General features: G+C 47.5%; 1 protein-coding gene across 3 annotated transcripts in view; it reads right to left on the bottom strand.

Annotated features, from left to right (window-relative positions):
• The window catches only part of LOC147673487 (methanethiol oxidase-like), a 177,595-nt gene that overhangs the window by 76,239 nt on the left and 89,128 nt on the right, over positions 1 to 12,228 (bottom strand). For all 3 annotated transcript variants that reach the window (XM_086947342.1, XM_086947341.1, XM_086947343.1), the window contains one exon: positions 4,474 to 4,552. In XM_086947342.1, coding sequence (XP_086803468.1) covers positions 4,474 to 4,552 — 79 coding nt within the window. The remainder of the gene's footprint in view (positions 1 to 4,473; positions 4,553 to 12,228) is intronic.

Genomic DNA, 12,228 nt, shown 5'->3' with positions numbered 1-12,228 from the left:
GTCACTGAGGGACTCCATGACCAGGTTGGAAAAAGAATTGTTGGTCCTGGAACGACAGATAGAGGAATGTTCAGGGGAAACATTATTAGCTGAAATTAGATCGAAAGTCACTGAATATAACGAGCTGGCGGAGCAGGAGGTGAAATTCCTGTCCAAACACACTAGAGCTAGATATTTTGGTGAAGGGGGTAGACCGGGGAAGGGACTAGCGGACCGGGTAAGGGATCCCTGGGCGCGGCACTGCACTGTGCAAGAAATAGAAGACGGTGGGGACGTAGTGACTAGCACGGATGGTATTCTGGCTTGCTTCACGAAACACTATGCTCAGCTATATGAGCACAGGGACACGGCAGATGAGGAGGAAATAAATAGGTACTTCGAGGACATCGCTTTGGTATGGTTATCAAGGGGGCAACAGGAATTCCTTATGCATCATATCACGGAGGAGGAGTTTAGAGAGGCAATAGCTGCTCTCCCAGATGGCAAGGCGGCTGGCACGGATGGTTTGTCCTCTGAATTCTATAAAGAATATGCAGATCTGTTGATACCACACTTGGCGATGATTCTGGAAGAGGCGTTTGACTGCGGCCGGCTGCCAACCACAATGAGAGAGGCGCTACTAGTAGCGCTGCCAAAGCCGGGAAAGCCCCCTAATAAATGTGATTTGTATCGCCCTCTCTCCCTCATGAATACAGATGTAAAAATAATAGCTAAAGTTTTAGCCACGAGACTGCGCTTACTCCTCCCAGTCATGGTGCTGCCGGATCAATTGGGATTCGTACCTCTCCGGTCCACTACTCATAATCTGAGGGCTCTATTTGCAGTGTTACATCTGCTTAAGCCGGAGCTGGCTGCGGTGGCTGTCATGCTTGACGCTGCCAAGGCCTTTGATTCGGTGGCATGGAGATATATGATAGCCATACTACACCGAATGGGGGAGCCTTTTTTTTTTTTACATCACTGGTAACTCTCCTATATACTGAGCCCATAGCGAGAGTAAGGGTCAATGGTCATGTCTCCACCCCATTTCCGGTTCAGAGGGGGACGAGGCAGGGCTGCCCTCTCTCGCCCTTGCTTTTTGCTATTGTGATGGAACCGCTGGCCTGTATCTTGCGGCAGAGGTATGCAGAGGCGGCGCTGAAGTTCCCTCTCAGGTCTTTGGCAGTGTCCATGTATGCTGATGACATGGTCCTTTATGTGCGCGAACCTGCTCTACACCTAGAAGCCATACTCCGAGAGTTTATCAAGTTTGGTCGTCACTCCGGTCTGACCATCAACTGGGACAAATCTGTTCAATTCAAGGCCATGTGTATTCTACACAAAGCCTTCTATCGCCTAGGCCCTGCAATCTTACAGCCCCTGGTCACTCCCTATGTTCCACCCCGCGCCCTCCGATCCGGGACCCTCCAATTGGCTACCTTGACTAGAATCAAGAAAGCCCGCTGGGGAGGCCGCTCTTTTTCACACACTGCGGCTAAGCTTTGGAACACTCTTCCTTTACCCCTGCGAGAAACCACTAATCATCTCGCCTTCAGGAAAGCTCTGAAAACCCACTTGTATGCTAAACTCTGCTGATCTGCCCGAGCATGCGTTAAGTAAGCTTTCAGTCATAAGCGCTACGAGGCCTCCGGGTAGATAGCGCTATATAAGTGCAATTTTCATTTCATTTCATTTTCATTGTGTTGCCCCTCACGGATGCTACCCACCAGATTCCCTTAGAATTTCCGTTGGAATGGGCGACAGAGTCAGTTCGGTATCTGGGCGTCTGGGTGCACAGGGACAGCCAAGAAATTATAAGGGCTAATTATGGAGTGGCCATCTCTAAGTTGGAGGATCAGGTGGCGCGTTGGACACGACTCCCTCTAACTCTGGCGGATCGAGTGCCTTTAATTAAAATGGTGGTATTGCCGAAATTCCTTTATCTCTTTGTCAACATCCCTGTCCCGCTGAAATCGCACTTTTTTGCCAGGCTACGATCCCTACTGATTACTTTAACCTGGGCTGGTAAGAAACCGCGTGTAACATGGGAGGTATTGACCAAGCCATACGAGCTGGGGGGCTTTGCTGTACCAGATATGAAGTTATACTATTTATGTGCACAAGCACATTTCGCAACCTACTGGCTGTATGCTCCTCCATATACCCCGCATGTAGCACTTGAAGCCAGTGCTGTTCTGCCAAATCCGCTGAGGGCCATGATAGTTAATGATCATTCAGTGTTTGATAGAGGAGAGGTTGACACGGTGAAATCCACGGCGACCGCCTGGCGGGAACTAGGCAGACGAGCAGCCAGGTTGCCATTATATGCGCCTGCTATTCCACTTCTCTATCACTCAGAAATTTTGGTATCGGGCGAGATTGGAGGATTACAGGTTCTGCAGGGAGCTGGGCTACATACTATGGGGGACCTCTTCCCTGGGGCCTCGTTTATCTCCTTACAGGCTATGACAGCCCACTCGACTAATGCAGTTATGTCTACCTTTACATACGTCAGGCTTCGGGCTGCTGTTCATGCTCTGTATCCTACATATCCGGAGGAACCGTTGACACTCTGAGCCTTGCAATTGCTTTACACCACTACGGACAGGGCTAAGTTGCTTTCTAAACTGTATCGAGCTGCGCAGGAAGATGAGGGGGGTGGCGCGTTTCTGGCCAGAGCTCGATGGGATAGGAGTCTCCCAGAACCACTGAGTGATGATGAATGGACCGAATGTTGCTCTATGACTGGGGGATACGTGGCCAATGGCAATTTTCGTCTTCTTCATTATAAGTTTGTGCATCAGTGGTACTACACGCCGGTCCAGCTGGTTCGGTATGGCCTTCGAGTGACTGCTCAGTGTGTCCGGTGTGGTGAGGATGACGCTGACTTTGTGCATCTGGCCTGGGGATGTTCACGTGTGTATGACTTCTGGAAGGCTGTCTCTGAGGCACTCACTGCCATGACGTCGACTGAGGTTGTGTTGGATGTGCGCCTATGCCTCCTGGGAATAGCCTCTGGTATATCTGCGAAATCGAGACGTTTCATTGTGTTGGCGCTCCAATTGGCTAAACGGAGGGTTGCTATGGGGTGGGGGGGAGAAGAGCACCTGATGTACAACTGTGGCTGAATGACATGGCTAATTGCAGAGATCAATTGAATTGTTACTATGAGGGACTGCCAGCGAAGGCACGACCACGAGATATATGGGCTCCGTATGCGCAATATATGCTTTCCCTAGCTGATGATGATAGCGCCAGGAGTGGGAGTACCGGATTGTTGGACGGAGGGGGTGAACCTGAGTGAGTGCTACCCGCGAAAGTGAATGCCGTATGTCATGCTTAGTCCGAGTGCACCAAGTGTCTGTCTAGGAGGTCCACATGGACCATGAGAGTATATCACGGCCCGAAAGCCACTTGAGTACCTGCTATTTCTTGTAAAATGATGGGAGTTCTTGTCAAAGACTGAATGCCCTGTCTGATAACCTTCTTGCCACTCGGGGGTTGAGTGTATCTTTGTGATTCTACCTAAAGACTCGGAATGCTCACTAGGACCGGGGACCAGGATTGACTAGGTGGGAGTTGGGGATTGTTGTTACTTGAGTTTGTTTCAAAAAACTGTAAAATGAGACCGAGATTCCATAAGGGCGATACGGACGCAGTCTTATAATGAACGTTGAACATTACCTCTTGATGACTTGATGTGCCTTTCCATGCTGTGCCTTTCCATGCTGTGCACTTGTGCTAATGTTGACTATTTGCGAGTTCAGCTACCTCAGCTGGTACACTGATTGCGGCCGGCCCTACCAGTGGGTTGTAGGCACACCGCTGTGTATATGTATTATGTGCAATAAAGGTCTACAAAAATATATATATATATATGTGTCTTCATGACATTACTCTTTTTATATACCGGGGACTCCCACCCTGATGACGGGGAATGATTCAGGCATGTGAATCTATGAAAGATACCCAAAATACTGAATAACTATAACTTATTAATTTTTTAGAGTTATCCGCATTATCCAGAATGCTGGTCGTCCTTTCTCCAGATTTCTTAGGATACTAGATAAGAGTTTGCTCCAACCCAAACCATGACCACTGCGCCTGGCCAGGTTCCTGCTTCTGGCAGGCAGAAGCACCACTCATCTTGGCTTGCAGCCAACTCCACCTTTATGGAAGCACACACCCAGAACCAGTCAATTGCATTTGGCTCTGCTCTACATATCACACGGAGATGGGCTGCTGGCAGCCCCTTTAACAGTGCACTTGTTATAAACCTTCATGTAGGAATTTCAATACTCAAGATGACAACAGCGAGTATGTCTGGTCAAAGTGCTCTGGAGAGTGTAAATTAAAAAGCTGTATATAATTTCAAGGGAAAGAACCGATTACAATCCAAAATACATTTGCCTGCTGTGGACCTTTGAAATGATGAAATAAAAACAGATGTTTTAAGGTTCTGCTTGGTATATGCCTGCTTTAATGAGTGCCTACCTGGCATTTCCGGCAGAGCCCATCCTTCCACCTTCTTGTTGATAACTTTGATCACTCTTTCAGTGGCCCAGTCGCCTTTCTGTTTAGGGGGTAGGAATGAAACAAACAAGTCAGCATATGCCTATGCCGGCAGGGGAAACAAGTGACGAAGAGCTCAAAAGTTAGGACAAATGTTCCTAGGATGAGAAGCCGGCCATATAAGTTAGTATACCTAAGAAGATAACTGACCTTTTCCTGTCACAAACCAAAGTAACCTGAAACAAGAATTCCACTCGCGTATAGCCCAGTGATTATGAATTCAAGTTATTGTCAATGTAGTTAGCTACAAAGTTTATCATTACCCACAAGTCTGAAAATGATCTAAGATAGCTCATTACCCATTTAACTGATATAAGAAAACTAATTACCCAGTTCCTTGCACAGTGATTTCAGACATTAGCTATTAGCAGAGCTACCACTGACAACATAAAAAGAACCACAATGTAGCAAAAAGAGGATTCGGATAGCCATGTTGAACTCATGTTATAATTTCCGGCAAGCCCCACCACTTGCCACTCAGGGAAAAATTACTGTCTTGCCTCATTTAGATATGGAATTAAAGAAAGACAAAATTATAATGGTTGAATCTTTTGTTTGTCAAATGTTCTGTCTCACTTATTCAAGAGGATTGCCAGATCTATGGAACATTGGACACCTTGCCGCTTTACGGTTATGAGGCACTAAAGGGTGTTTAGTAGTACAGGAAGTATTCATTTTTGGTACAGTTAAAATATTATCTTTTTTCAAATGTCAAATGTAGTACATACTTTAAAGTCCAACTATGATATACAATTTCCCAATCGACATGAATGTATGTCATGCCACCCACAATGGATATGGATTCTATAAATTAGGTTACAGCTACCCTACATTCCCCAAAGCCTTGTTCAACCCTAACAAAGGAAGATTGAAAAACTGGGAGTTGGAACATAGTTGGTCTCGATTTTCATTTGATTGGAGATACTTTTCCTTATTTTAAAGATCGGCACATACTGTGCCCCCACAAAACCTGGGAAACCCAAGATCTTGAATTTGGGTATTATTATGTTTTCACTGAAAAGTAAAAGGCCATGTAAGAAGTCTTATGATAATTCTGGTAAGAATAGGGGTTGATTGATTGGACTTTGTTTTAATTGATCTCTGAATTACACAAAGTTTAGAACTAATGGCAACGGTAATCAATAGGAACCAAATGTTATTAGATCTTATTATTATTATTAATGTGCTGATCTCACCTGAAACAGCTAATGATAACATAGTTTAATGACCTGTGATAACATTTTAAGTTCCATTGGTGTTTATTCTCAGAGTTACTATGGCTCTGGGGGACTTTCTCTGGATGAGATATGAAAAGCACAGGTGTCAGAGATGTTAAACACGCGCTCACACAAATGTGGATGATTTTAATGACATGGATATGCACGCTGTGTGTCACATTACAGAATATCTTTGTAACATAAGGTACTTTGGATAAAGAGCAAATATACAAGATCTAGGGAAACTGATCACCTCTGTTCTGCGTCCAAGACCTGTATTGTCCGTTCCTTGGGAACTTTGGGGATAATGTTCGAGCAGTAGTTGTTTTAGCTGCATTTTGAGTATTAATATAAGCGGTATCATGTTCCATGTTTTCTGGGCACACCTGTGAATACTTGAAATGCTGCTTTGTTTCCAAAGCCAAGGTGGCTCCAGAAGCACAGGTTTAGCACCACGTAAAGAGCAGGAATGCCCAGGAACCATTTGAGAGCTCTCACAGCTTGGGGGATTGCGTTTGTAAAGCAGCAATCAGCACAGCCTGGCAGTGGGTCAGCCCACTTCGTCCACTGGCTTACTCCACTCCGAGCAGCATGGATGCATTGGCATTGGAGAATAAAGTGTTTTCAGAAGAAAGTGTGAAGGCGAGGTTACAATTGAGATGGTAACTCGATGGAGGTGAGATGTTCGTTCTGTTCTGCCCTAATACACTACAGGGTGGGGGAGAGTGTGCTTGTCGGTGGCTGCCGAAGCAGCTGCTGTTGTTTGAGTGTGAACTTTTTAATTGTGTTACGGACTCCTCTGTGAAGGTTCACGCTCATTGACTACAAGCTTGGCTGCTGCTGATTAATGCAAAGGAAAATCAGTGAGGGTTTAACATTGAAAGAAATGGAGATCTTTAAAATGTGAGGGGGTCAGTGATCTTTTTTTTAAAACCTGTTCCTAAGATCCTTGCGACATCCGATCTAGGCGATTTGTACTCAGTCATAAATACCACTACAGCACGATTACATGTTCGCCTCAACCCCTGCAAGGAGAGATCTTAAAAACTGGCTCATTAAGTGAGGAGTGAAGCAGTGGCTTAGGAAGTGTAAAAAGATAGCTATCTTTCCAGCTCCCTTTCTTTTGAACTTACAGTCAATTGAAAGTTCGGTTATTTGTAGATAAGGAAAGTAAACTGCAATACATTTCAAATGTCTTTCCAAGCTGCTATACAGACACAGCCTTTGTGGAGAGATGTCCCTCGCGGCAGGCCTGTCTTTCTGGAGCGCCCACAACAGAGGCACAAAGAGGTGTAAGGGCTCTGCACTGAAGTGTGATGAAGGTAGAACAAGCATTTACAATGCAATGGTTTCGCCTTTACAAAAGTTAGAGCTATTGGCATTGCTCATGACATTATTTTTATTTATGTTTTTTTTTTAAAAACATAAATAAATGGCATTGTCAGTTACAATGCCAATAGCAGGGCAGGAGAGCAAGCACAAGCAACGAGGGGGCAGGATAGCAAGCACAAGCAATGAGGAGGGGGGGGTGGACAGCAAGCACGAGCAACGGGGGGCAGGGGAGCAAGCACAAGCAACGGCAGGACAGCAAGGGGGGCAGGACAGCAAGCACAAGCAACGGGGGACAGGGGAACAAGCACGGAGAGGGAAGGACAGCAAGCACGAGCAACAGGGGGCTGGGGAGCAAGCACAAGCAACGGCAGGACAGCAAGGGGGCAGGACAGCGAGCACAAGCAACGAGGGGGGGCAGGACAGCGAGCACAAGCAACGGGGGGCAGGACAGCAAGCACAAGCAAAGAGGACTGGCAGGACAGCAAGCACAAGCAACTTTTTGTGGACCTGTGAGATTGTCAGGTGGACAGGGTCATTGTCTCCCTTGGCCCCCCCCACACACACAGAGCCCCACACACACACACACACCGAGCCCCACACACACACACAGAGCCCCACACACACACACAGAGCCCCACACACGCACACAGAGCCCCCCACACGCACACAGAGCCCCACACACGCACACAGAGCCCCACACACGCACACACACACAGCCCCACACATACACACACAGAGCCCCACACTACACACACACACAAAAAAATCAAATGGCACACTTTTTTGCTTACATTTCCTTAGTCAAGATTTGAAGACATGAAAACAGTTTATGTAGCAATTTTACGGAACCTTTGCACAACACACATAAATTAAAAATAAAACGGATGAGAGCAAGGCTTGAGACAAGGATTCATTCAAGAACACACGAGCAGGCTATATGAATCACTCTGCAACTTCCCGAACCCAAAAGTCCGACACTTTTCAGCGGCTGGGGGTACCGCAAAACTGCATGTAAAGGTAAAACTCCACCTAAAGTAGCCAGGGGCTCACGAAATATGCATATATTCTAAAGAGAAACTGGGATTTCCTCACTCCAACTTATAGCTAGATATGTTTTCATCAATGCGACGTCACAGAACTCCGTCCTTCGAAATTAAGGTTAATTATCTTCATCAGTGCTGCACTTTAACAGAGCTGGGTCTCCCTGCAGAGGGTGAACTGACAGGTGGGCGCAGGTGTGACAACGTAAGGGTGCAAACAAATACAAACAATGTGAACATCTTTAAGAGGGAGGAGGGGCTAAAGGGGGTCATGGCAGAGGGTGGCAGTGGTGTAGCGAATAGTGCGGTTGAGTGATGAAAATTGGTAGAAGGGATGGGTGCAAGGTCAAAAAGGGAATGACGGCTGGGTGGATTGACAGGTTGCAGGGTGGAACAGACACGGTAGAGCAGGGTCATATGGCCAAAAACTGTGGCACAAGTAACAGGCGGGCATATAGTGCGAATGAAGGGTGGCACAAGTAAGAGACAGGGGTTTATAGTAGGTATGACGGCTGGCACAAGCACTAGAGGTGGAGGTACTGCCAGGAGGGTGGTAAAGAGAAAATATAAATGGCACAGACTGGAAAGAGGGTGGTGGCACAGGAGTGTGGGTGGCAGTGCGAGCAAAGTGAAATAGGCAAGAGGTGGACTAGACCACCAGGAGGGTGCTAGAGGAAGCTGGCCATGTACAGGGAGTGAAGCCGGAGGGGAGGTGGTGTAGGCAGGAAGGTGAACAGTACAGAGATGGTGGATGCAGACACAGAATGAGAAGGAGGGGTGATATGGAGAAGGAGGGGTGTATAGACAAGAGTGAGGCACAAGGTACAAGGAGCAGCAGAGGTGTTGGGAGGACACGAAGCAATGCGGTGTGTGGGGATCGGACAGGCAGGAGGGGGCAGTGAGGGCAGTGATACGGGAAGAAAATCGACGGGTAAGGTGGTGCAGATGAGAGTCAGGCTTTAGAAAAGTGGGACAGGCCAAACGGAGGGTAAGGGGCACAGCAGCGGGGTGTGAGGGGATGGATAGGTGAGATCCTCCAGGCAGGGAGGCGGGTGCTGTACTTGTAACAGCTGTACGAGGAGATGGTGCAAAGGCCAGGCCAGCACAGACCCTCTGAACCCCCGTTCTCACTCACCGCGAGCCTTCTTGTTTGGAAACAGCCGCTCAGCCTTCTCTAGGAAACGCAGCGCCTTGTCTTGATGCCCGTTCTGGATGGCAGTTAACGCTATGGCAATACAGCGCTCTACTTCGTCCCTGTTCGATTCCATTGCGGAAACAGTCATCGTGAGTCCTGGCTCCGGTCGACGCCGCCTGCTGATGACGTAAACCGATTGGAAGAGCGATGCAGTTCAAAGGTGTCACCAGTTTCAGTGCTGACTGATGCGGTTTCTTCTGACCATGGAAACGAAAGAAGGACTTTGTGCCTCCCATGGACGCATCCTACTGAAAGCAACATCTCACGTTGACTTCTTAGACACACATACTTGCTTACGTTTGGAAACACTGTTGCTCTGCAGCGGTTAGACAAAAACATTATGCTTTCGGTGCACAGCCCGTCTTTCCGTGCAATGCATTTCTTCTGTCTACTGTACAAAGAAGGCAGAGTAGAGCGCACATAGCAACAGCCCGGACAGCTGATTGGGCGGTAGGCGTGGTTCAACGCTTCCCTGCTTGCAAGGTCTACTACAATTTCCTGTCTGTTTGGCAGTAGTATCAGGTTTTCTCTTTCTGTGCTTGTTAACTCAGCTGTGTTTGAGCGATTTAAGAAACAATTTAAGAAAAAAAACAGCACAAGCAGTAGAACTCAACAGCAGGCGATAACAAGTCGGGCTTCCCTCCTCCGCTCTGGGGGGGGGGGGGGGGGCGGACGGGAGAGGACGAGGGGGGCGGGAAAGGTCACGGACGTCGGGAGGGGGGCGGGAGAGGACGAGGGAGGCGGGAGATTATTATAAGGAGACCCGAGCAGCAAGGGAGGTGCCGGCAATGCCGGACCAGACACGGGGGCGTTCCCGGCGTCCCGTGACGTCGGCAAAAGCCAAAGAATGTCGGGAACGCCCCCGTGTCTGGTCCGGCATTGACGGACAGGCCCCTCGTCCAATGGCAAGGCTCCGTTTACGGAGCCAGCCAATCAAGGACGAGGGCCGGACAAAGCCACCTTACAGTTCTCAACAGGATTTCGCCTGCGCCGAAAAGATGCGCAGAGCGCATCTTCGGCGAGGCGAAACCTAAAAAGGCTTGGCCTCCCCTAAAGGGTTCCCTTCAACCTGCAGCTCCACCCCTACTCACCCATAGCATCTACAACAAGCATTGGCATAGCCAATAGGTCTCGCCTTTGGGACCTTATAAGTGTTTAGCCAAGCAACAATTGATGTTGTTGTACCAAGGATATTGTGCTGCATAACTTAATACTTATAAGGTCCCAAAAGTGAGTCCTATTGGCTATGCCAATGCTTGTGTGAGGACATGGACTCTGTGGATGCCCTGTTCTCCTGTTCTGTTTTCAGAATTAGTACGGCCCCTTTAACTCTTCTGCCGGGGCTGGTCAGCTGATCGGACATGTGGTACAGGTTTTCTGCAAAAGGAAGACGCCGAGAAAGACCGTCGTTCGTCGGGACCTGCCTGGGAGGAACAGACGTTGGTAACGACCTTTGAGGTGCCGCCGAGGAACCACGCTTCGGAGGAGAGGACGGAGCCAGCCGTTGCCGCAAAGCCTTCACAGCAGGACAAGAGCGCGGACGAACCAGGAGAAGGGCAGCCAGACCCTAGCTGGCACTACGCTGAAGCCCGCCGTGGCCCAGGAGAAGGGTCGTGGCTTTACAAGGTACGGGGGCGCCTCGGACTATTGCCGCAAAGAGCGCTACACAGTGGTGACCTCCCTTCACTTTCCCCTGCATCCCGCGACATAGTAGAGAAAGGAGAATCCCTTCCTGATAGTTCTTTTTCTTCTTTGGCCTGCCGCGATTTGGAGCACAAGACCCGGACCAGCAGACGATACCCCTACGCACTTCCCCGACCTGTGAAAGAAACAGTGGACTACAATTCCCATAACCCCCTGGGATACAGACAGTGTGCGGATTATTGTCATATCGGGTTCTCTGAGAATTCTTATTTCCGTTTGCTGTCAGAAGTACGAATAAAAAGAACTTGATAAACAAATCACCACTTTTCGTGCTAGTCTACTTCTAGCCCACGTTACAGCTGGCTTACTTCATTGCTGTTCTGACAGTGGATAAATAAGTCAAACAGTGCCCTAAATTAAGCTTGTCTTATCTAACAGGTTTTATTTGGGCCATCATAATATCTTCCACAGAATTTCCCTAGATTTGTGCATCTTTGTTCCATATTGACATCACATGTAATGTATAGTGTACCTAAGCATCGTGGGAGAAGTTTCATGACGAGTATAGTCTTAATGGATCATTGAATGCAGTGCAGCACCTCCTAACACTAGAGTTTTAAAATAGTCAAATTGGAGAAAAAAAGTCGATACCATTTGGTTTTACATCAGGTATTGAACAATATTCCAGGCAGGTCCTTCTCAATTGTCTCAGCAGAATTGCCATATTGCTATTTAGACATTATGAACATTTTGTGCAGTTTGTAACAAATATGGCACCCATAACATGAAGATGAAGGTGTATAGACAGTCTAAGTGGAGATTTTAATATAAAAAAGCCTTACTGTAACCATTTGCATACCTGACTGTACAGACATAGTTGAAAAGACTGTTGAAGTATTGCATAGTTTTCTTTAGCCGTCTGCTTCCTGGCTTTAAGATGGGAGTATATGTGGTAAAAGTTGGCCGGTGTTGTAACCGATTAAATACAATGGTAGAGTACATCAAGAGGTGCCATGTTAGTATACCTCTATCTGCTATATGCTGAGGTGTGGCAGTCTCTATTTTAATGTTTTGAAGAAGAACGCAGATGTCAATGATAACTTGATCTCTTCAGTGGGAGTTCTGGCATTTGGATGGATAACCTATATATATGACAAAGTAACATTACATACTGAGATATTTAGAGTTGGCCTTTTTTAAGACTTAAGCGTCTGCTCGAATTCCTCTTTCCCATGTGAACTTCCAAACA

This window comes from Lissotriton vulgaris, chromosome 12 (genome assembly GCF_964263255.1).
Source record: "Lissotriton vulgaris chromosome 12, aLisVul1.2, whole genome shotgun sequence".
NCBI lineage: Eukaryota > Metazoa > Chordata > Amphibia > Caudata > Salamandridae > Lissotriton > Lissotriton vulgaris.
Note: the sequence above shows the minus strand (reverse complement) of the source record. Positions and strands in the feature narration are given on the sequence as shown.